This window comes from Macaca thibetana, chromosome 16 (assembly GCF_024542745.1).
Source record: "Macaca thibetana thibetana isolate TM-01 chromosome 16, ASM2454274v1, whole genome shotgun sequence".
In the NCBI taxonomy this organism is placed as follows: Eukaryota; Metazoa; Chordata; class Mammalia; order Primates; family Cercopithecidae; genus Macaca; species Macaca thibetana.
The window spans coordinates 49,257,002-49,279,997 of record NC_065593.1 but is presented as its reverse complement, the minus strand read 5'-3'; the positions used below and the strand labels follow the sequence as shown (position 1 = coordinate 49,279,997).

General features: G+C 42.1%; 1 protein-coding gene across 2 annotated transcripts in view; it reads left to right on the top strand.

Moving 5' to 3' along the window:
- IKZF3 (IKAROS family zinc finger 3) overlaps positions 1 to 22,996 on the top strand; it is a 98,455-nt gene that overhangs the window by 26,959 nt on the left and 48,500 nt on the right. For both annotated transcript variants that reach the window (XM_050762698.1, XM_050762697.1), the window contains exons 2-3: positions 4,929 to 4,982; positions 7,595 to 7,696. In XM_050762698.1, the coding sequence (XP_050618655.1) occupies positions 7,642 to 7,696 (55 nt within the window). In that variant the 5' untranslated portion in view covers positions 4,929 to 4,982; positions 7,595 to 7,641. The remainder of the gene's footprint in view (positions 1 to 4,928; positions 4,983 to 7,594; positions 7,697 to 22,996) is intronic.

The window sequence follows — 22,996 nt, the reverse complement described above, 5'->3', positions numbered from 1 at the left end:
CATCTTCAAAGAGCTGGAAGAAAAAAAAAAACTGGGCCAGGTATGGTGGTTCATGCCTCTAATACCATTTTGGGAGGCTGAGATGAGAGGATGGCTTGAGGCCAGGAGTTCAAGATCAGCCTTGTCATCAAAGCAAGTCCCTGTCTCTAGAAAAAAAAAAAAAAATTAAGAAAAAAACCCTGTAAACCCAGAATTCTATATCTAGTAAAAATATCCTGTAAGATTGAAGACAAAGTAAAGACATTTTCAAATAAATGAAAACTAGGAAAAGTCCCTCAGATAATTGCACTACTAAAAATGCTAAAGTTCTTTAGACTGTAGGGAAATGATACCAGATCAGAACTCAAATGTTTATGAAAAAATGAAAAGCACCAGGCCAGGCACAGTGGCTCACACCTGTAATCCTAACACTTTGGGAGGCCAGGGTAGGAGGATCACTTCAGCCCAGGAGTTTGAGACCAACTTGGGCAACATAGTGAGACCCCATCCCTACAAAAAAAATTTTTTTTTTAATTAGCCAGGCATGGTGGTGCTTCTATAGTCCCAGCTACTTGGGAGGCTGAGGTAGGAGGATTGCTTGAGCCCAGGAGGTTGAGGCTGCAGTGAACCATGATTGTGCCACTGCACTCCAGCCTGGGCAACACAGTGAGATCCTATCTGAAAAAAAGAAAAAAGGCACCAGAAATGTTAAATATATGGGTAAATAGAAACTACTATTTTTTCATCTTAATCTTTAAAATACAATATGACTATTCAAAGCAAGAATTAGCATTGTATTGCAAGGTTTAAAGTATATGCAGATGTGATACATATGACAACTATAGTATAAAGCTTGGAGGGTAGGAAATGGGCCTAAATGGTTGCAGGCTTTCTACATTTTATGTGAAATGTATGATTTTAACTCTAAGAAGACTGGAAAATTAAAGATGTATTTTATAGTCCCTAGAACAGGGAGAAATAGACAAATCAACAGTCATATTTGGAGATTTTAATATTCCTTTTTCAGCAACTAAACAACTAGTCAAAAATTAGTATATCCATAGATCTGAATGACATTGTCAACTACCTTGATTTAATTAACATTTATTAAACAGTACACTTGAGAACTGCAGAATACCTAGAAGCAGCTTTTCCACTCCTTATTGAATCTCCCCCTGGTTCTGCTCACCTGCCTTCACTCCTGCCTCCACCACGTCCATCAGGGTGACCCAGAAGTTCTACAGGGTGTCCACCTCTGGCCCCGGGACCTTCAGCAGCCACTCCTATGTGAGTAGGCCCAGTGTCTGCATCAGTTCCTCAAGCTTGTGAGCTTCTCCCAAGTAGGCAGTAGCATCAGTGTCCAGGGTGTCCTGGGTGCCAACGTGGGTCTGGGTGGAGGCTATGGCCGAGATGGTGGTTGTAGGAGGCATCACAGCCATCATGGTCAACCAGAGCCTGCTGAGCCCCCTTAAGCTGGAGTTGGACCCCAACATCCAGGCTGTGTGCACTCAGGAGAAGGAGCAGATCAAGACCCTCAACAAGTTTGCCTCCTTCATCACGGTTCCTGAAGCAGCAGAACAAGATGCTGGGGACCAGATAGAGCCTCCTGCAGCAACAGAAGATGACTTGGAGCAGCAAGGACAACATGTCCAAGAGCTACATCAACAACCTTTCGTGGCAGCCAGACACTCTGGGCCAGGAGAAGCTGAAGCTGGAGGCAGATCTTGGCAACATGCAGGGGCTGGTAGAGGATTTCAAGAACAAGTACGAGGATGAGTTCAGTAAGCGTACAGAGATGGAGAATAAAATTGTCCTTATCAAGAAGGATGTGGATGAGGCCTACGTGAACAGGGTAGAGCTGGAGTCTCACCTGGATGGCAAGCTGGTAAGATCAGCTTCCTCAGGCAGCTGTATGAAGAGGAGATCCGGGAGCTGCAGTCCCAGATCTCGGACACATCTGTGGGACTGTCCATGGACAACACCCACTCCCTGGACATGGATGGCATCATTGCTGAGGTCGAGGCCTGGTATGAGGAGATCACCAACCGCAGCTGGGCCCAGGCTGACAGCATGCACCAGATCAAATATGAGGAGCTGCAGACCCTGGCTGGGAAGCACCAGGATGACCTGCGTTGTACAAAGACAGAGATCTCTAAGATAAACTGGAACATCAGCCGGCTTCAGTCTGAGACTGAGGGCCTCAAAGGCCACAGGGCTTCCCTGGAGGCCGCCATTGTGGATGTGTGGGGAGCGGTCCATTAAGAATGCCAATGTCAAGGGGTCCAAGCTGGAGGCTGCCCTGCAGCGGGCCAAACAGGACGTGGCGCGTCAGCTGCGCAAGTATCAGGACATTGACCCTGGACATTGAGATCACCTCCTACAGGAAGCTGCTGGAGGGTGAGAAGAGCCAGCTGAAGTCTGGGATGCAGAGCATGAGTATCCATATGAAGACCACCAGGGTGGTCTGAGCTCAGCCTACAGGGGCCTTACAAGCCCTGGCCTCAGCTACAGCTTGGGATCCAGCTTTGGCTATGGCAGGGGCTCCAGCTCCTTCAGCTGCGCCCACTTCTTCAGGGCCGTGGTTGTGAAGAAGATCGAGATCGCGATGGGAAGCTGGTGTCCCAGTCCTCTGAAGTCCTGCCCAGGTGAATGGCCACAGCAGCCCCACCCAGCCTACCCCCTCCTGTGGCTGCCCCAGAGCCTGTGGAGGAGGCCACTGTGGAGGGGAGTATAGGGAACAGGAGACCCACCTGAGGCTCAGCCCTAACCCTCAGTGCATGGGGAGTTTACTGCCTGGCAAGTAACTCCCTTGCCCATGACTCCAGTTACAAAACAATTAATCACTTTTTCTTCCTCCTAAATAAAGCCTGAGCTAGATCTGCAAAACAAAACAAAACAAACAAAACCAACAAAAAACAACACACATACATCTCAACTACACGTGGCACATTCACCGAGGACACAAGTCTTAATCCTTTTAAAGGGATTACAGTCATACAGACTGTGTTCTCTGACTGACTGAAGTGCAATGGAATTTGACTTCAATAACAAGTTAGCTAAAGAATTCCTGAATTCCCCCAAATATCTGGAAATTAAACACTTATAAATCACCAGTGGATCAAAGAAGTCACGAGGGAAATTATAACTGAATTATAATTAAAATAAAACATCAGCATTTACGAGATGCAGCTAAAGCAATGCTTGCAGGAAAACTTATAGCTTTAAATGTTTATAATTAGAAAAGAAGAAAGGAATAAAGTCAGTCACTAAAATTTCACCTTAAGAGGGCAGAAACAGAGCAAGTTAAGCCCAAAGTAGAAGGAAGAAGCACTTTTGAACAAGTTCTAGTTTCACTGTGTTGAAACTAGATGTCTGCCTCCTACCCTATAACCCAGTAATTCCATACCTAGGTATGGATTCAAGAGACATGAAAGCACATGACCACAGAAATACTTGTGCAAGGATGATCATACTGCAGTCTAATCATGAGAAAAACAAACACATCCCAGTTGAGGGACATTCTACAAAATACCTGACCAGTACTTAAAACTGTCAAGATCATCAAAACAAGGAAAGCCTGAGAAACTGTCCCAACCAAGAGGAGCCTAAGGAGACAAGATGACTAAATGTAATATGGGATCCTGGAAGGGATCTTGCAACAGAAAAAGGACATTAGATGAAAACTAAGGAAATCTGAATACTTAGATAGTAATAATGTATGAATATATGTTCATTAATTATAACAGATGTACCATACTAATATAAGATGTTAATAATAGGGGAAATTGGGTGTGGGGTATATGGGAACTCTCTGTGCTATCTTTGCAATTTTTCCATAAATTTAAAACTACTCTAAAATTTAAAAGTTTATTATTTTAAAAAAGAATATCATAGTAGTTTGACTTATAAATAGCCCAAACTGGAAACAGTCTAGGTGTCCATCAACAGGAGAATGGATAAACAAACTAGGATATTCATATGGAATACTACTTAGTAATAAAAAAGAATGAACTACTGATAAACACCACAGAATGGATGTATCTCAAAACATTATGTTGAGTGAAAGAAGCCTCAGGCAAAATAATGTATACCATATGTCTGTGTGATTCTGTTTTTATGAAGTTCTAAAATAGGCTAAACTAATCTATGGTGGAAAAAGTCAAAACAGTAGTTGTCTCTGGAGTATGTGGGTGGGAATTGACTAGTAAGAGATGTGAGGGAGCTTTTCTGGGATGATGGTAATGTTCTGTATCTTGATGCATGAGGAAAATGCATGAGGATGCATGAGGATGCATGAGGATATGCATTTTTAAAAACTTATAGAATGTTACACCTAAGATCTGTGCTTATCACTGTATGTAAAATTTACCTTTTAAAATCTTGTAAACAGATATTGAATTTTAGTTAATAATAATCATGCTGAAATGTTAGGACTGAGGTAGACTGATATCTGCAACTTATTTTGAAATGCATCAAAAAAGCTGGATCGATGAATGGATTGAGTGGTGAATGGGTGGAAAGATATGTGATATTGCTGCAAATGACATGATTTTATTCTTTTTAATGACTGATTAGTATTTCATTTTATATATATTTACCACTTTTAACTGTTTTTTTTCTATGTGTCCAACAGTGTTCATAATAAAATATTGGGGGAAGAATAAAGAATGTATGAAATTATTTCTAATGGGACCCACTTTTTGCATATTGTTCTTGGTGTAAGTAGATCTCTGGCAGAAGGTTTTTAGAGTAATGTTGCTGCATCAATATTTTTTTTTCATTCTCCTTGAAAGGCTTTTAGGCAGAGTACAGAGAAAGAGCAGTCTTGCTCTGAAAGAGGGATTCTGCTGCTAAGTTTTCTGAAATGGTATCCCTTATTAAATTTGAAATGCTCAAACCTATAGAAATGTGCCCTAAGTAGCTAATATTTATAACCTCTTTCTTTTCAGATATACAAACAAATGTGGAACTCAAAAGCACTCAGGAGCAGTCTGTGCCCACAGGTAACATCAGGTCTTTTCTCTCTGGAAATATGCCTTTGCTAAAAATACCAAAGTAAGAAGATCATGCTTATTCTGGTTACAGTAAAAATGCTATGGAAATGTGTGTGTGTGTGTGTGTGTGTGTTTTTAATATGGTTGTCTCTTGCTGATGAAAAAATAACTCATCCGTTTAGATCATGTAAGTTCTTTAGCATCTTAAGGCCAAACATACGCTACCTAATGTTGATCACTGTTTGTTTGTTTGTTTTTAATTTTTCAGCTGATTGCTCTGAAGACAGTTTTTGTTGAATAACATAGTAGCTTGTATTTGAATGACTTGCGATTTTTACTCTAGAAGAGTAGTCTGCAAACTTTTTTGTAAAGGGCCAGATAGTAAATATTTAGACTTTTCAGGCCACATATGGTCTCTGTCACATATTATTTTTTGTATGTCTTACAACTCTTAAAAAATGGAACAACCATTTCTACCTCATGGGCTCACACAGAAGCAGGCTATGGTCAGACTTGTGTCTCAGGCCATAGTTTACTGATCCCTGCTCTAGAATAAATTATAAACATTTATAATAATTTATTTCCTGAAAATAACTTCTACATTCCCTCATTGATGAACTCACTGTGTGAATCAAAGCTTACATTATATTACAAAATTTAATTTATCACTGAAATGGCTTTTTGTGTTACTGTAAGTTGTAATCACATGTTTTTTTTTTTTTTTTTTTTTGAGATGGAATTTCACTCTTGTTGCCTAGGCTGGAGTGCAATGGTGTGATTGTGGCTCACCACAACCTCCGCCTTCTGGGTTCAAGCGATTCTCCTGCCTTAGCCTCCCAAGTAGCTGAGATTACAGGCATGCGCCACCATGCCTGGCTACTTTTGTATTTTTAGTAGAGACTGGGTTTCACTGTGTTGGTCAGGCTGGTCTTGAACTCCCAACCTCAGGTGATCCACCCGCCTTGGCCTCCCAAAGTGCTGGGAATATAGGCATGAGCCATTGCGCCCGGCCAATCACATCTTTTAATTGAACCTAAACCTCATATTAATTGTTTAGGTGTCCACTATATTTTAGTCATTTCAGGCTCGAGAAAAGTGAACCATTGTTTAGAATGGTGTCTTAGAGTTCACAGAGTATACATTATAATATGCAGAAATTAGAAACTTTAGATATTCATAAATCAAACACTGAGTCCATGGTGATCACATTTTCAGGGGCTCTTAGTGATGGGTTTTGTGAAACGTGTTTCTCTTTCGCTCCCGCCTGTTTGGTCGTGGCTCTGCAGAAAGGAGTATCACTGCAAAGCTTCTAGTTACCTCCTTATTTCAACCCAGCCTCAGTGCCACGGGAGTCAGTGTCTTTGACTATTTTTTGTGTTAATGGGAACTCAGCAAATATTTTGTTGAAGATTGGGAAGGAGTTAGATAAAAAGAGGGTAACTTTTTAGTTCATTTCTTCTGCTATCCTCTTTGTTAAGCTACTATGTTTGTATGTGAAACTAATTCCAGTTACATCGTTCCTTTTTCTTCTAGTATTATCAATATTTATTATACATTTCTGTTAAACTTATTTTGTAACAAGTTTGCTATTTATTTAAGCATGCTTTTATTATGTCTGCTCCCTTTCACTTATGAACTTTCATAACACTTTGTATTTCCTTTATTTAATCCCTTGTCTGAGCCTACTGTGCATTAGAGTTGTGGACTTCTCTTATCTTTATTTCAAAGTATGAGCTCCTTGAAGACATAATGACTTATTCATATCTGTAGCCTTGTCAACATTTAGTAAATGTTCAAACAAATAAAGAAACTTGGGGTCCAATATAATTTCCACAGAATCACATTTATAATGTGAACAGAAGGGAAAAACAGAATTTGGCATACAGAAAGCTTACAGATCTTCCTCCTAGGAAAGCATCTTTCCCAAATTAGGTTATACCAGTGTTTGTAGGCTTAGTATTTCTGGTCACTGCTTTGTCATAAATAGCAATGGCATCCTACTGAATATCGTGAGATATACCAGTGGAGAGAGAATTTTTCTCCAGAAGGAACCTGAGTGCCCTTTAACTCAGATGAAAGAAATATTCAAGAAAGTTGTGTGTATTCAGAGGGTACATGGACCCTGGGCATATTTCTTTTTCTTTTCTTTTTTTTTTTTTTTTGAGACAAAGTCTTACTCTGTCATCCAGGCTGGAGTGCAGTGGCGCTATCTTGGCTCTCTGCAACCTCCACCTCCCAAGTTCAAGTGATTCTCCTGCCTCAGCCTCCCGAGTAGCTGGGATTACAGGCACACACCTCCATGCCCAACTAATTTTTGTATTTTTAGTAGAGATGGGGTTTCACCATGTTGGCCAGGCTGGTCTCGAACTCCTGACCTCAGGTGATCTGCCCACCTCGGCCTCCCAAAGTGCTGGGATTACAGGTGTGAGCCACTGTGAACCCTGGGCATATTTCTAAACCTCAAGAGTTTTCATGTATATATCCCTTTTGGGTATGTGTGAGGGGGTACTGTCACTAAAGGATTGTGTGAAGCTGAAAGTTAATTGGAGGTCTACTTAATACATATTTATAAAAATCCTTTAACATTGAACCACATACTTAAAACTCCTTTTATCTTTTAGAAAGTCCAGCAGTTTTGAATGACTACAGTTTAACCAAATCTCATGAAATGGAAAATGTGGACAGTGGAGAAGGCCCAGCCAATGAAGACGAAGACATAGGAGGTGAGCCGTAGTGTGCAGACTAAATACTGATGGCTGTAGATATTGCTAAGGCTTAGTGTGGAGAGGAAATCAGCTCTCCAGGGAAAACTTGCATTTGTGGGTTTGGTTAGGAGTGATTCTGTTTTGCTAATTTCACAAATATTTGCATTTCATAGTTGTACATTATCAGCAAATTTTGAGAATTTAAGGTGCTTATCCAGAGTTCCAATTATATTAACTTTACTTAAAATATAATGTTTATTTTACTATTTTCCATTATTAAAGTAATACATGTTTATTGTAGAAAGTTTGGGGTGTTTTCTGACACCAACAAACCAATTTTCCAGTTCTCCAGACAATGACTTGGTGTCCAACAATTCAATTCAATTTTTTTTTTTTTGAGATGGAGTCTCACTGTCACCCAGGCCAGAGTGCGGTGGCGCAATCTCTGCTCACTGCAACCTCCGCCTCCCACGTTTTAGTGAGTCTCCTGCCTCAGCCTCCCAAATAGCTGAGATTACAGGCACCCACCACCATGCCCAGCTAATTTTTGAATTTTTTAAATAGAGACAGGGTTTTACCATGTTGGCCAGGCTGGCCAGGAGCTCCTGACCTCAAGTGATCACCAAACTTAGCCTTCCAAAGTACTGGGATTATAGGCATGAACCACCATGCCCAGCCCAATTCAATTCAATTCTGATTCTAATTCCTGATGTTTGCGTAGACCCCACAGGTTACAGGCTCAGTTCCACAATACTGCACAGTACTCTCTCCACTTCAGACACCAGTCTCAAGTACCAGGTCCCCAGATTACCTGCACTTCTGTCTGGCTTAGCTACAAAATCGGGGACTCCCCTCCACATGTTTAATAATTTGCTAGGATGACTCACAGGACTTGTTACATAACTCATTTATTCATTCCTTTACTCTCAGCTACTCTTCCTCCTTCTTACTATCTATGCCCAAACTTTCCCACCTTTGGGAGGAACATTAGGTTTAGCCACTGCACTGGTCTAGATCATAGGCAGCAATACTAGTCTAGCAAGTACCTCTCCCTCAGTCAACTCCCATACATACAGGGTAGGGTTACAAAGGTACAGAACTAGTGGGCTATTTCTACCACTGGCCAATATATCTGCATTCAATATTAACCCCAATTTTGCCAGATGGGGTAAAGGCACAGCCTGCCTCATCAGGCCCTTAGGAATTCTGACATAAAGGTTTAAAGCTATGGTTACAGCTTCTTGCTTTGGGAATCATCTCTGTTTCTGGCACTTGTACGTTACAGTGCTGGTCTTGCAACCACTGCCTCTGATAGGAAAGAGAAAGCTGATGTGACGACGTAGGGAAGGAAAAAAGAATAGTCATCACACCAATATCCTCCTCTTTGGCAAGAATTGTATAGTCATATCAGCATCCTCCCCCACCTCCTCTTCCCAATCTACCAGAAAAACAGAGGAATCTACCTAGTGGGAACACTCCCTTAGCTCATGTGAGAGTGACCTCACACTTGTGCAAATGCATAAACCAACCCTTCATGCCTATGCCTCACCCTATTTTAGACAGTGTTTCAATTGGTCCAATTCTCTATCAAACTATTACTTTGAGGAGGATAGCTCTTTGCCCATTGTTTGACATTATGGGCTGTAAGTAGAGTGCTGCTAAGTATGAAGAAATGTGGCCCAGCCGTTCAAATTGGTGCAATATCTTCTGTTCTGGTTCTTTGATGGTACTGACCATTTGTGTCTACCACCAGATAAGCAAAGCCCCATCCAGAGTCAGTGTTTATCCCTGTCAAAACCAATCTGTAGGATGGGTGCAGTGGCTCACACCTGTAATCCCAGCACTTTGAGAGACTGAAGCAGGAGGATCTCTTGAGCTCAGGAATTCGGCCCAGCCTGAGCAACATGGTGAAGCCCCATCTCTATTAAAAAAAAATAATTATAATAATAATACAAATAAATTAGCCAGGGGTGGTGGTGTGTACCTATAGTTCCAGCTACTTGGGAGACTAAGGCTGGAGGATCACTTGAGCCTGGGAGGTTGAGGCTGCAGTGAGCTGTGATCCCGCCACTGCACTCCAGCCTGGGCAATAGAATGAGATCCTGTCTCAAAAGAACAACAACAGGCAGGCCATAGTGACTCACACCTGTAATCCCAGCACTTTGGGAGGCTGAGGTGAGTGGATCGTTTGAGGTTGGGAGTTCGAGACCAGTCTGACCAACTGGTGAAACCTCGTCTCTGCTAAAAATACAAAAATTAGCCAGGTGTGGTGGTACTCACCTGTAATCCCAGCTACTGGGGAGGCTGAGGCAGGAGAATTGCTTGAACCTGGGAGGTGGAAGTTGCAGTGAGCTGAGATTGCACCAGTGCGCTCCAGCTTGGGCGACACAGTGAGACTCCATTTCAGAAAAAGAACAAAAACAAAAATGATTTGTAGCCTTTGGGACTACCAGCATTGGCTCTTCAATGTAATCCACTTGCCAACTATGTGTGGGGTCTTTCCTCTGGGGAATCTTCCCCATAGTCATCTACAGTAGCTGTCTCTCTTATTGGCAGACAGAATAGTTTGTTGCTATTTTGTGCCTCAGGGGGTCCTAGAGAAATATGTCCAGATTCAACCCATCTTCTACAGTGGCTGTAGCACCCTGCAACCTGTCTACTCATTTCATGGACCCACATGCTAACCTCAAACAAGCACACTATGATACTTACTAATTGGTTCTGATCAGCTTCCAAATCTGGAAGGGGGGTCTTTTGCTGAGCATTGATATGTCCTACTTTAATGCACCCCTCAAATTCCTATAGTGATTTCCATAGGGCTTTGTCCCATATGAGAGTCCCTTTAATATGCCAAGTTTCCGTTGCACTCTTGCCTTACCACATGGACAGGCTGTTGGCCATTGCCCATGAATCAGAAACTGAAACATATGGGCATGTATCACTGCTCAGTTCTTCCATCACTTCTAGGAAAACAACAGATTATTCAGCTCACCGAGCTGATTTGTTTTTACCTTCTTTAATTACAGTTGTGGTGTTCCAAACAGGATGTTGTCCATTTACCTTAAAACTACCATCCACAGCCAGGCATGGTGGCTCATGCCTGTAATCCTAACACTTTGGGAGGCCAAGGCAGGAGGATTGCTTGAGCTCAGGAGTTCAAGACCAGCCTGGGCAATATAGTGAGACCTTGTCTCTACAAAACACTTAAAAATTAGCTAGGCATGGTGGCACATGCCTGTGGTCCCAGCTACTTGGGGGACTGGGGTGGGAGGATCTTTTGAGCCTGGGAGGTTGAGGCTGCAGTGAGCCCTGATCGTGTCACTGCACTCTAGGCTAGATGATAGAATAAGACCCTGTCTCAAAAAGCAAACAAAAAAACCTCCATCCACAAATCAAGCATCTCTCTGTTGGTCAAAGACTACTTTACAGGGCACTGTTTAAGTGATGATAGAATCCAGTAGCTCCTCATATAGTTCCAAAGTCAGTTGTAGAAGAAAAGAGGATCCCTACTCCCGAGTATATCATCTTTTCATTCCCCAGGTAGCATGATTCTCTATAAACTATTTCTATGTTACTATAGAACTCTTCTGGGCACTGCCCTCCCCATTAGAACACTTCTCTGACATCACCCAAGACTTCATTCATATTTTAGGTTTTAAAATTATTTTTTGTCCTTTAATCATAAGGACAATTTCAATTAATGTCCAAGAGCAGGCTAATAATTGCCCCTTAAATGGAAATTCTCTGGTCCAAAATCCAATTGTTGCCATCGCTGGGAAGCACTCACAAGTTTTTGCCATAAGTCATTATCCAACTCTCACACACCAAGCCTAAATTTCCCCTACCCTAAGTCATCCCAGGGCCAGATACCAGTCAACCAGAGACCATCCCTATGCCCTAAAGCCCACCAGAATTATTCAGACTAGCCAATCCTAAACTGTTTACCCAGCCCTGCCTTGCCTTTTCCACGGAAACCCCAATTAAGGCTCTGACCTAAGCTTTTTCCTCATTCCTCTTTTCTGTCTCCTGACCAACACTGGTGCTTTCTCCTGTGACCTTGTATAGCACATAATAACCATCTCTCTGGGACCTGTAAATGTGACAAACTTCTTTCCAGGCCTTGTTCTTATTTCCTTTGTGTCCATACTGACTTTACCCTATCATATCTGACATGTACATTCTTAGACATCACTTAACCGAGGCATTTACCATGACCTGGTGTATTAGTCTGTTCTCATGCTGCTATGAAGAAATACCCAAGACTGGGCAATTTATAAAGAAAAGAGGTTTAATTGACTCACAGTTCCACATAGATGGGGAGGCCTCAGAAAACTTACAATCATAGCAGAAGGCATCTCTTCACAGGGCAGCAGGAGATAATGAGTGCCAGCAGGGGAAATGCCAGACACTTATAAAACCATCAGATCTTGGTTGGGCACAGTGGCTCATGCCTGTAATCCCAGCACTTTGGGAGGCTGAGGCGGGAGGATCACAAAATCAGGAGATTGAGACCATCCTGGCTAACATGGTGAAATCCCATCTCTACTAAAAATACAAAAAATTAGCTGGGGGTGGTGGCAGGTGCCTGTAGTCCCAGCTACTTGGGAGGCTGAGGCAGGAGAATGGCTTGAACCCTGGAGGCGGAGCTTTCAGTGAGCCGAGATCACGCCACTGCACTCCAGCCTGGGTGACAGAGCAAGACTCCGTCTCAAAAGGGAAAAGCAAAACAAAACCAAACCATCAGATCTTGTGAGAACTCACTATCATGAGACCAACATGGTGGAAACCACCTCCATAATTCAATTACCCCATGATTCAATCCCACCGGGTCCCTCTCACAGCATATAGGGATAATGGGGGTTACAATTCAAGATGAGATTTGGGTAGGGACATAGTTAAACCATATCATTCTGCCCTAGCTCCCGCCCAAATTGCATTTCCTCACATTTCAAAACACAATCATGCCTTCCCAACAGTCCTCCAAGTCTTAACTCACTTCAACATTAACCCAAACATTAACCCAAAAGTCCAAGTCTGAGACAAGGCAAACCCCTTCTGCTTACAAGTCTGTAAAATCAAAAGCAAGGTAGTTACTTCCCAGATACAATGGGGGTACAGGCACTGGGTAAATATACTGGTTCCAAATGGGAGATATTGGCCAAAGCAAAGGGGATACGGGCCCCGTGTAAGTCCGAAATCCAATAGGGCAGTCATTAAACCTTGAAGTTCCAAAATGATCCCCTTTGACTCCATGTCTCATATCCACATCATGCTGATGCAAGAGGTGGGCTCCCATGGCCTTGGGCAGCTCTGCCCCTGTGGCTTTGCAGGGTATAGCCCCCTTCCCAGCTGCTTTCACAGGCTGGCGTTGAGTGTCTGTGGCTTTCCCAGGTGCACGACACAAGCCATCAATGGATCTACCATTCTGGGGTCTGGAATACGGTGGCCCTCTTCTCACAGCTCCACTAGAGAGTGCCCCAGTGGAGACTCTGTGTGGGGGCTCTGACCCCACATTTCCCTTCTGCATGAAGTCCTGCATGAGGGCTCCACCCCTGTAGCAAACTTCTGCCTGGACATCCAGATGTTTTCATACATCCTCTGAAATCTAGGCAGAGGTTCCCAAACCTCAATTCTTGAATTCTATGAAACCATAGGCTCAACATCACATGGAAGATGCCAAGGCTTGGGGCTTGTATTCTCTGAAGCAACAGCCTGAGCTGTACCTTTGCCCCTTTTAGCCACAGCTGGAGCAGCTGGGACACAGGGCACCATGTCCTGAGCCTGCACAGAACAGGGGGACCCTGGACCCAGCCCAGGAAACCATTTTTTCCTCCTAGACCTCTGGGCCTGGGATGGGAGGGGCTGCTGTGAAGGTCTCTGATATGCCCTGGAGACATTTTCCCCATTGTCTTTGTAATTAACATTAGGCACCTCGTTACTTATGCAAATTTCTGCAGCTGGTTTGAATTTCTCCTCAAAATGGGTTTTTCTTTTCTATCACATTTTCAGGCTGCAAGTTTTCCAAACTTTTATGCTCTGCTTCCTCTTGAACGCTTTGCTGCTTAGAAATTTCTTCCACCAGATACCTTAAATCATCTCTCTCAAGTTCAAAGTTCCACAGATCTCTAGGGCAGGGGCAAAATACTGCCAGTCTCTTTACTGAAGCATAGCAAACGTTACCTTTGCTCCAGTTCCCAAGAAGTTCCTCATCTCCATCTGAGACCACCTCAGCCTGGACTTCATTGTCCATATCACTGTCAGCATTTTGGTCAAAACCATTCAATAAGTCTCTAGGAAGTTCCAAGCTTTCCCACATCTTCCTGTCTTCTGAGCCCTCCAAGTCTCTAGGAAGTTCCAAACTTTCCCACATTTTTCTGTCTTCTTCTGAGCCCTCCAAGCTGTTCCAGCCTCTGTCTTTTACCCAGATCCAAAGTTGCTTCCACATTTTTTGGTATCTTTGTAGCAGTACCCCACTCTCTCTGGTACCAATTTACTGTATTAGTCCACTCTCACACTGCTATGAAGACATACCCAAGACTGGGTAATTTATAAAGAAAAGATGTTTAATTGACTCACAGTTCTGCATGGCTGGGGAGGCCTCAGGAAACTTACAATCATGGCAGAAGGTACCTCTTCACAGGATGGCAGAAGAGAGAGTGAGTGCCAGCAGGGGAAATATCGGATGCTTATAAAACCATCAGATCTTGTGAGAACTCACTCACTATCACGAGAACAGCATGGGGGAAACTACTCCCATGATTCAGTTACCTCCCACTGGTTCCCTCCCATGACATGGGATTATGGGGCTTACAGTTCAAGATGAGATTTGGGTGGGGACACAGCCAAGCCATATCACCTGGGTAATGGGCATATTTAGTGTGTGAATCCTGATTATCACAAAGCCAGTTCCACATGGCTTGCATATGAAGCATATCAGCTGCTTCATCTGGGGTTGGCATCGAAAGGGGAAGTCAGATAGTTCCCCTTCTCAAGGTAAATAGACCTTATAATGGCTCTTATCTGGTCCACCAGGTCAGCTGTTCCCTTAGGAATGACCTGCTGTGTGTCTGGATCATGTGTAGCCATCTGTGATTGTTCCATAGTGAGCTGTGGATCCTGTGTCAACCCAAACATGCTCTTCCGCTCTGAAGCATTTAAATGCCAATATACTGCCCCTAAATTATTTATTCTTGCAATTCATTTTAGTCAAAATTCTTTAGGAAGCTGATGGTACTGACCTACAAAATAAAGTAACTCTTTTACACTCTACCCCCTGGTTTCAGTAGTTTCTTGGTTTTTCCCTCCCCTACCTGGACTCTCTGTTTGGTGACCAGAGATCTTAGAGATATTTTCTGCTTTTCTTACATATTTTTTCCCATTAGAGGCAGCTTTGAGTCTAGCATCCAAAGTTCAGGCCCACCGCAATCTGAGCGTGGTTCAACATCTTTTTAACTTTCATTTCACCAACCCAACACTCTTTTTAACTTTCATTTTAGCTGTTACAGATAACAATAACCATTGGATTGTGTATTTCGCTTTTTTCTTATTAGTTTGCATTTCCTTAAGTATTCAGTGAACCAACTCCCCAGGAGTTGGGTTCATCTTTAAATTTCACTGGTAACTTTTACCTTTAGTAACTGATCACAGCCCAGTTGCTGCTCCATAGGTGACTATATGGCCACTCAGGAATCAAAATTTCCTCATTCCCTACCCTTTTATTTTTATCCTTCCAAACCACATGTTTCTGTGAGCCAGGGCTGATCTAGCAAATCCTACGCCTGACACCAATTCTGGGGTGTTTTCCATCCACAACCAAGTCTCTAGGCAATTCATTTGTTGGGTGTCCAACAATTCAATTCAATTCTGATACTAACTCTGAGAATTAGTACAGACCACACAGGTTAAGGGCTCAGTCCCACAGACTGCCCCTACTTCAGACACCAGTCTCAAATACCAGGCCCTCAGGTGACCCACACTTCTTCCAACTTGGGCAAATTTGAGTGTTCCCACATCCTTCCTCAGGTTTGATAATTTTCTGGAATGACCCACAGAGCTCAAAAAATGTCTTTACTTATCATTACCAGTTTATTATAAAAGATACAACTCAGGAACAGCCAAATGGTAGGGAGGCACAGAGCAAGGAAGGGGTGACATGAAGCTTCCACACTTTCTCTGGGCATGCCATACCCCCAGCTCCTCTCTGTATTCACCAACCTGGAAGCTGTCTGAATCTTGTTCAAGGACGTTTACAGGACTCAATCTCCAGCCCCCTTTCCTCCTTCTTCTTCCCTGAGGTCACTGGGTGGGGCTGAAAGGTCCAGCTCTCTAATTACCAGGTCCTTCTGGTGAATAGCTCTATCCTGAGGCTGTCTAGTGGCCCATGCCTCAGCTACCTCATTAGCATAATCTAAGGTGCTGTTGAAAGGGGCTCTTTATGAATACCTAAGACACTCCTGTCCCTGCTACTTGGAAGCTGAGGCAGGAGGATCTAGTGAGAAAAACAAAGCAAAACAAAGCAAAAAACACAAAAAAACACTTCTATCACTTAGGAAATTCCAAGGGCTTTAAAAGTTCTGTGCCTGATCCTGGGAGCAGGAACAAAGACCAAATATGTTTTTGTATTATACCACAGTTTGGAAAGTTCATTGAAATAGAAAGAGGAAAGAAAACCCCACCTCTATCCTACCACCCAAAGATAGTCTCTAATAGCATTACAGAGTACTTACTTCCAGGCTTTTTTGTGAGTTTTGAGCATTATATTTATATTAATATTGCTCACATTTTATGGTAACATTTATGTTGATAAATCTAATCACTTTTACTTTATGAATATTACTCTGTTACTCAGATCTCATCTTAAATGTCATTTCTTCAGAAAAGCTTTTCCTGGCAATTCAGTCACTATTTTAACACAGTCCTATTTTAATTCATCACACGACACTGAACACAGATAACTTTGGAGTTTTGTTTAGTGTCTACTCTCCTTCCAGCCTTCATTAACCTGGATCTTGGGCTATTTTTTTCCTTGCTAGATATTTACAGCACCTAGAACAGTACCTGGACCTACTGTGGTAGGTGTGCAATAAGTTTTGTTGAGTAAGTAACTAAATGAAAGCCCTAGGTCAGTTATATGTGTGTGTGTATGAGTTTCTTAAAGGAAGAAAAGAAAATAGGCCGGGTGCAGTGGCTTGGCTCATGCTTGTGATCCTAATACTTTGGGAGGCCAAGGTGGGTGGATTACTTGAGGTCAAGAGTTCGAGACCAGCCTGGGCAATATGGCAAAACCCCATCTCTACAGAAAAAAAAATTTTTTTTTAAATTAGTCGTGTGTGTGCCTGTAGTCCCAGCTACTTAGGAGGCTGAAGTGGGAGGATCACTTGAGCCCAGGAGGCAGAGGTTGCAGTGAGCCAAGATCACTCTGTGCACTCCAGCCTGGACAGTAGAGTGAGACCCCTTCTCAAGAAAAGAAAATCATTGCTCAGAGTCTTCTTCTTTTGCCTTAAATGTCTTAAGAGATCAGGAAATGGAGTTATTTGTCTAAAACTTCTGAGATTCAAATCACAGCTTCAACTAACATTCCAGCTGTGCCGAACTATACATTAATTTGTACCAGTTTTTAACCACAGAGACAGAAAAATGCTGCCTGGCACAGGATGTGGTCATTTGTGCTGAGGAAAGGCATATGATGTATCAGCTTCATGCAACTTCTTGAAGGTGACATCCATGGAGTCTCACTCAGAATGAGGCAAATGATAGCTGTGCTTGTGGCTTGTTTTTTTTCTGAGTTATGGTTTCTGAGTTCTGGTAGGTAATACCATCAAGTCTGTAGTTGAAATAGTGATCCCTATGCCACTGTTGGTTTGGGAATTTATAATTTATGTTACAAATTTATTTTGGGTTCAGGAGTAGCCTATGAGTTTTATATTCTCAGGTAGTTTGGGATAAAAAAAAACAGATTAAATACTGAAACATAAACAAGAAACCAATAATTTCCATTCAATAATAGGAATTTAAAACAAATATTGTAAAAACCCAAGTGGTGAAGCACCTTGTTAGGAACCCATACAATAGTATCACCTTACCTCCAACTACATGTCAATGGGTTAATAGGATGTCTGTGTAGAGAAATTATTTTTCTCAGTTGCTCAGGGTCTAGGAGTATCATGCAGTTCTTGATAGAGAATAGAAGATATGATCAATCCCTCTAAATAATTTGGGAAAGAGAAAAGAAACAGTTATTTACTTTAAGCTTCATTCAGAAAGAAATGAATAAGCTAATTTTGTCATTGTTGTTGTTTTAGTTGTTGCTTTGTTGCCCAGGCTGGAGTGCAGTGGTACGATCTCAGCTCACTGCAACCTCTGCCTCCTAATTTCAAGTGACCTCTCGTGCCTCAACCTCCTGAGTAGCTGGGACTACAGGCATGTGCCATCATGCCTGGCTAATTTTTATATTTTTAGGAGAGACGGGGTTTTACTATCTCTACTGGATGGCCAGACTGGTCTCGAACTCGTGACCTCAAGTGATCCGCCCGCCTTGGCCTCCCAAAGTTCTAGGATTACACCACTCCTGCCTGAATAGGTTAATTATAATGTTGAAAGATCATTCCATTATTTTGTGATTAATCTGCAAACAGATTATACTAGTCCCCCTTCTCTGCGGTTTCACTTTCTGCAGTTTCAGTTCCATGGTCAACCATGATCCCAAAATAGGTGAGTTCAGTACAATAAAATATTTTGAGAGACAGTCAACAATCACATACCTTTTATTATAGTATAGTGTTATAATTGTTCTATTTTATTGTTATTATTACTAATCTCTTACTGTGCCAGATTTATAAATTAAAACTTTATCATAGGTGTGTATGTATAGGAAAAAACACAGTATTCAGTCATATACCACATAACGTTTTGGTCAATGATAGACTGCAAAAACAGTGGTGGTCTTATAAGTTAAGACCTATTTTTACTGTATCTTTTCTATGTTTAGATATACAAATACTTACCATTGTGTTACAGTTGCCTACAGTATTCAGTACAGTAACATGCTGTACAGTCTAAGAGCAGTAGGCTGTACCATATACCTGAGGTTTGTAGTAGGCCATACTGTTTAGGTTTCTATAAATAAAGTGTGCTCTATAATGTTTGCATAATGATGAAATCACCTAATGATCCATTTCTTAGAATGCATCCCATCGTTAAGGAGCATGTGACTGTATATAGAGTTTGGTACTATCTGCAATTTCAGACATCCACTGGGGGTCTTGGAAAGTATCCTCTGTGAATAAGGGGGGACTACTCTACTGTACTATTAACACTGGCACTTAATCTGGGTCATATATGTTTGGGAAAGGTGGTTACCAGGACCCTGCTTTTATAAAATATATAATATGATCAGTATGTATAAATTATACATACTAAATTATAAAAGTAATAGAATGTAAAAACAGCATTGCCCAATAGAAGTTATACCTATTGTATAATAAGGTACCACTGCCATATGCTGCACAGGAAAACATTAAGACTAGAGTTAGGCCCGGTGCTGTGACACAAGCCTGTAGTCCCAGCTACTCAGGAGGCTGAGGCAAGAGGAGCACTTGATCCCAGGAGGTTGAGGCTGGAGTGCGTCATGATCGCACCTATGAATAGCCACTGCACTCCAGCCTGGGCAATATAGCAAGACTCCATCTATAAAAAAAGAAAAGACTAGAATTAGAATTATACTTTTAAAGGTAATTAGGGGAACTTAGCTATAATGTAATAACTATTTAAAAACGTGCTTTAGAGAATTCTATTATGTTTAAGTTTAATGGAAGCATTTATTTTTTAATGTCATTTGAAAGATTTTAGGAACCAAAGACTTGTCTGGAGTGTTTAAAATTCAGAATAATTGCAGTCATGTTTAATTTATATGTTTAAAAAATGAAATATCATGTGCATCTTTATAAGTTTCCAGCTCTTAGAAAATTGTTTTATAGAAAATTTCACACCCTGACAGAAACACTCACTTTATTTTTTCTCTTGTGGAAAAACAGACTAATTTCTAGGGGAAAAGTTTTTACCCAACTAGAGTTGTTTGGAAAACAAAACAAAAATACTTGGAAAAAACTTTTAAAAAATGTTAACAGTGGCCGGGCACAGTGGCACACGCCTGTAATCCCAGCACTTTGGGAGGCCCAGGCAGGCAGATCGCCTGAGGTCAGGAGTTCAAGACCAGCCTGGCCAACATGGTGAAACCCCATCTCTACTAAAAACACAAAAATTAGCTGGGCATGGTGGCGCATGTCTGTAATCCCAACTACTCGGGAGGCTGAGGTGGGAGAATCTTCTGAGCCTGGGAGGCCAAGGTTCCAGCAATGAGCTGAGATCCAAAGTGCTGGGATTACAGGCGTGAACCACCGCACCTGGCCTATATTTACATCTTTCTAAGCATACTTACCTATGAAGTGGTATAATCCAACCAGACTGGAAAGCACAAGAAATGAAGAAATTCAGAGTTCTTTTTCTAACTGGCTCATTCACTCTTATGAACAATTATTATTTCTCTTCCTCTTAGTGACCAACCATAACTATCTTCAGACTAATCTTGAGCCATAGGAAATAACCCAGAGATCCCCAAGTCTTTATTTTTGTTTAGCATCCAATGAGTGCTGGGATATCACAGGCACTTTACTAAATACAAAAGATTTGGGACCTTCTACTTGGATCTAAAATGTCAGCGAGATACTGTGATGTCAAAAGCAAGAGTTAAAACAATTTTCTAACGTATCATGAGAAAGAATATTCTTGTTGCTTATATCTTGGCCTGTGATCACAAGCAACTAACAATAAAATAAAAACCTCTGAGTATCAAGACTAGAGGGAAGGTGTGTTTCATGCTAGTGTACTGAGGGATATTAACTAGGTAGAGATAAAACTCGAGATGGTGGAATGTCATCCCAGCAAGGCAATTGTCATGCACAAACAATTTCAGATAGAATGTAATTAGGTGCTTCAATTAGTGGAAAAGACAAGGCCTTAAGGCCTGAATGACTGAAATAGAACGCTTGCGGCTTTTTGTTTCAGTCCTTCTTCCTCTGAGATTGGATTCCTGTCTTTGCCATTTTCCACTTAGAAAATGGAAGTAGCCGGGCGCGGTGGCTCACGCCTGTAATCCCAGCACTTTGGGAGGCCGAGGCAGGCGGATCACTAGGTCAGGAGATCGAGACCATCCTGGCAAACACGGTGAAACCCCGTCTCTACTAAAAATACAAAAAAATTAGCCGGGCGTGGTGGTGGGCGCCTGTAGTCCCAGCTACTCGGGAGGCTGAGGCAGAATGGCATGAACCCAGGGGGGCGGAGCTTGCAGTGAGCGGACATCATGCCACTGCACTCCAGCCTGGACGACAAAGTAAGACTCTGTCTCAAAAAAAAAAGAAAATGAAAGGAAAGATTCTGTCATGAGCATGTATGTTATGAGGGTATGATGCATTTGCCAATAGTATTTTTTCCTCTTTGAATAGTTGAGGAATAAAAGTTGGGCTACTGAGCTCCTGTATTTAACACTCCACTGTCCCCCCAGTTTTCAGCAGCTCCCATCAGCCACTATCTCTATTTACACAAGCCATTTGTTCTGGAGCTGCTGTAGGGGTAAAAAGTACACAATATACTTTGATACCCATCAACTCTAGCTGTTTCCCTGCCTGAGCTGTACATTGGCCCCTTGTCTTAGTTTTCCAGGGCTCTCATAATAAATTACCACAAACTGGGTGACAAAACACCAGTTTGTCACAAAACAACAGAAATTTTTTATCTCACTGTTCTTGAGGGTAGAAGTTCAAAATTAAGGTGTCAGCAGGACCATGGAAAGGGCCTAGGGAAGAATTCTTTTTTGCCTCTTTCTGGCTTCTGGTGGCTTCCAACAATGCCTGATGTTCCTTGGTAGTGGCAGCATAACTGTAATCTCTGCCTCCGTTGTCACGTGGGCTTCTTCTCTGTGAGCATCTTGTTTCTCTCCTCCTTTAGGTAGACTAGTCATTGGATTTAGGGCCTACCCTAATCCAGTGTGACCTCATCCTAACTAATTACATCTACTTTGATAATATTTCCAAATAAAGTCACATTCTGAGGTTCCAGGAGGACATGAATTTAGGAGGGACACTATTCAACACAGTACACCCTTCATCTCCTGGCTCTACAACTAAATATCAAATAGACCAGATACCCATCATGAAATCGATTTCTTTTTTAGTTAATTGTACAGTGGTGATCAATCGGTATATGTATTTAATTACTTCTGTCCTGTACGAGCTATGGGTCTTGCCTGATTCCATGTGAAAAGTTGAATTTGATCATTTTTGAAAGGCCTTACATTTTCTCTATTGTGACATCTTGTGCAGTGTAGATGGTTAGATCAAAGATAAGAACTTTAATTAGAAAGTTTGCTGAAAAAAATAATTCTTCTCCCCCTTAGGAGACATAGCTCCCATCTTCAGTAGCTTTCCATGGCATAGTCTCAGTCCCTTTTGAGGTGTACAACTCTTTGGTACTTGTAAGAAGTACAAACTACTTTGATGCTTCTGAAAGGTGAAAAAAAGAAAAAAAACTAAGCCACATGTGTGGTTTATGGATGTTAATTACCGCCACATTTAGATGTGTGAAGAAAGGTGGCTGGAGCGAGCTGGGAGAGACCGCGTCAGCCTCGCTTAGGCACTCGCTGAGGCTCCCGCGGTACTGCTCAGCACACGCAAATATATGCTTCAAAAGGAAGTGCCATTTTTTATCAAAATATTACATCTCTCAAGCCCAGATCAAGACCTGTCACTCATGGGATGCAGGGGTTATCTTACAAAATCAGCAGTGCTCTGTTGCAGAAGTTCACTCACAGGGGATTTCTGTAAGTGCTTACCATGGGCCGAGCTTTACAGCTTGTACTGTGTCAAACGGGTAAGTTCTGTTGGTGATAAAACCAAGACATCTCTCCCTGAATCTTTTTTTTTTTTTTTAATCACGCTGTCACCCAGGCTGGAGTGCAGTGGCATGATCTCGGCTCACTGCACCCCCAACCTCCCAGGCTCAAGTGATCTTCTCACCCCAGCCTCCAGAGTAACTGTGACTACAGCTGCATGCCACCACGCATGGCTAATTTTTTTTTTTCTGTAGATACAGAGTCTCGCTATGTTGCCCAGGCTGGTCTCAAACTTTTGGATTCAATCCATCCTCCTGCCTTGGCTTCCCAAAGTGCTGGGATTACAAGCGTGAGTCACTGTGCCTGGCCCTTGAAACTTTTTAACAGACAACATCTCTGGATTTTTTTTATATATATATAACTAAGCTGCGTAT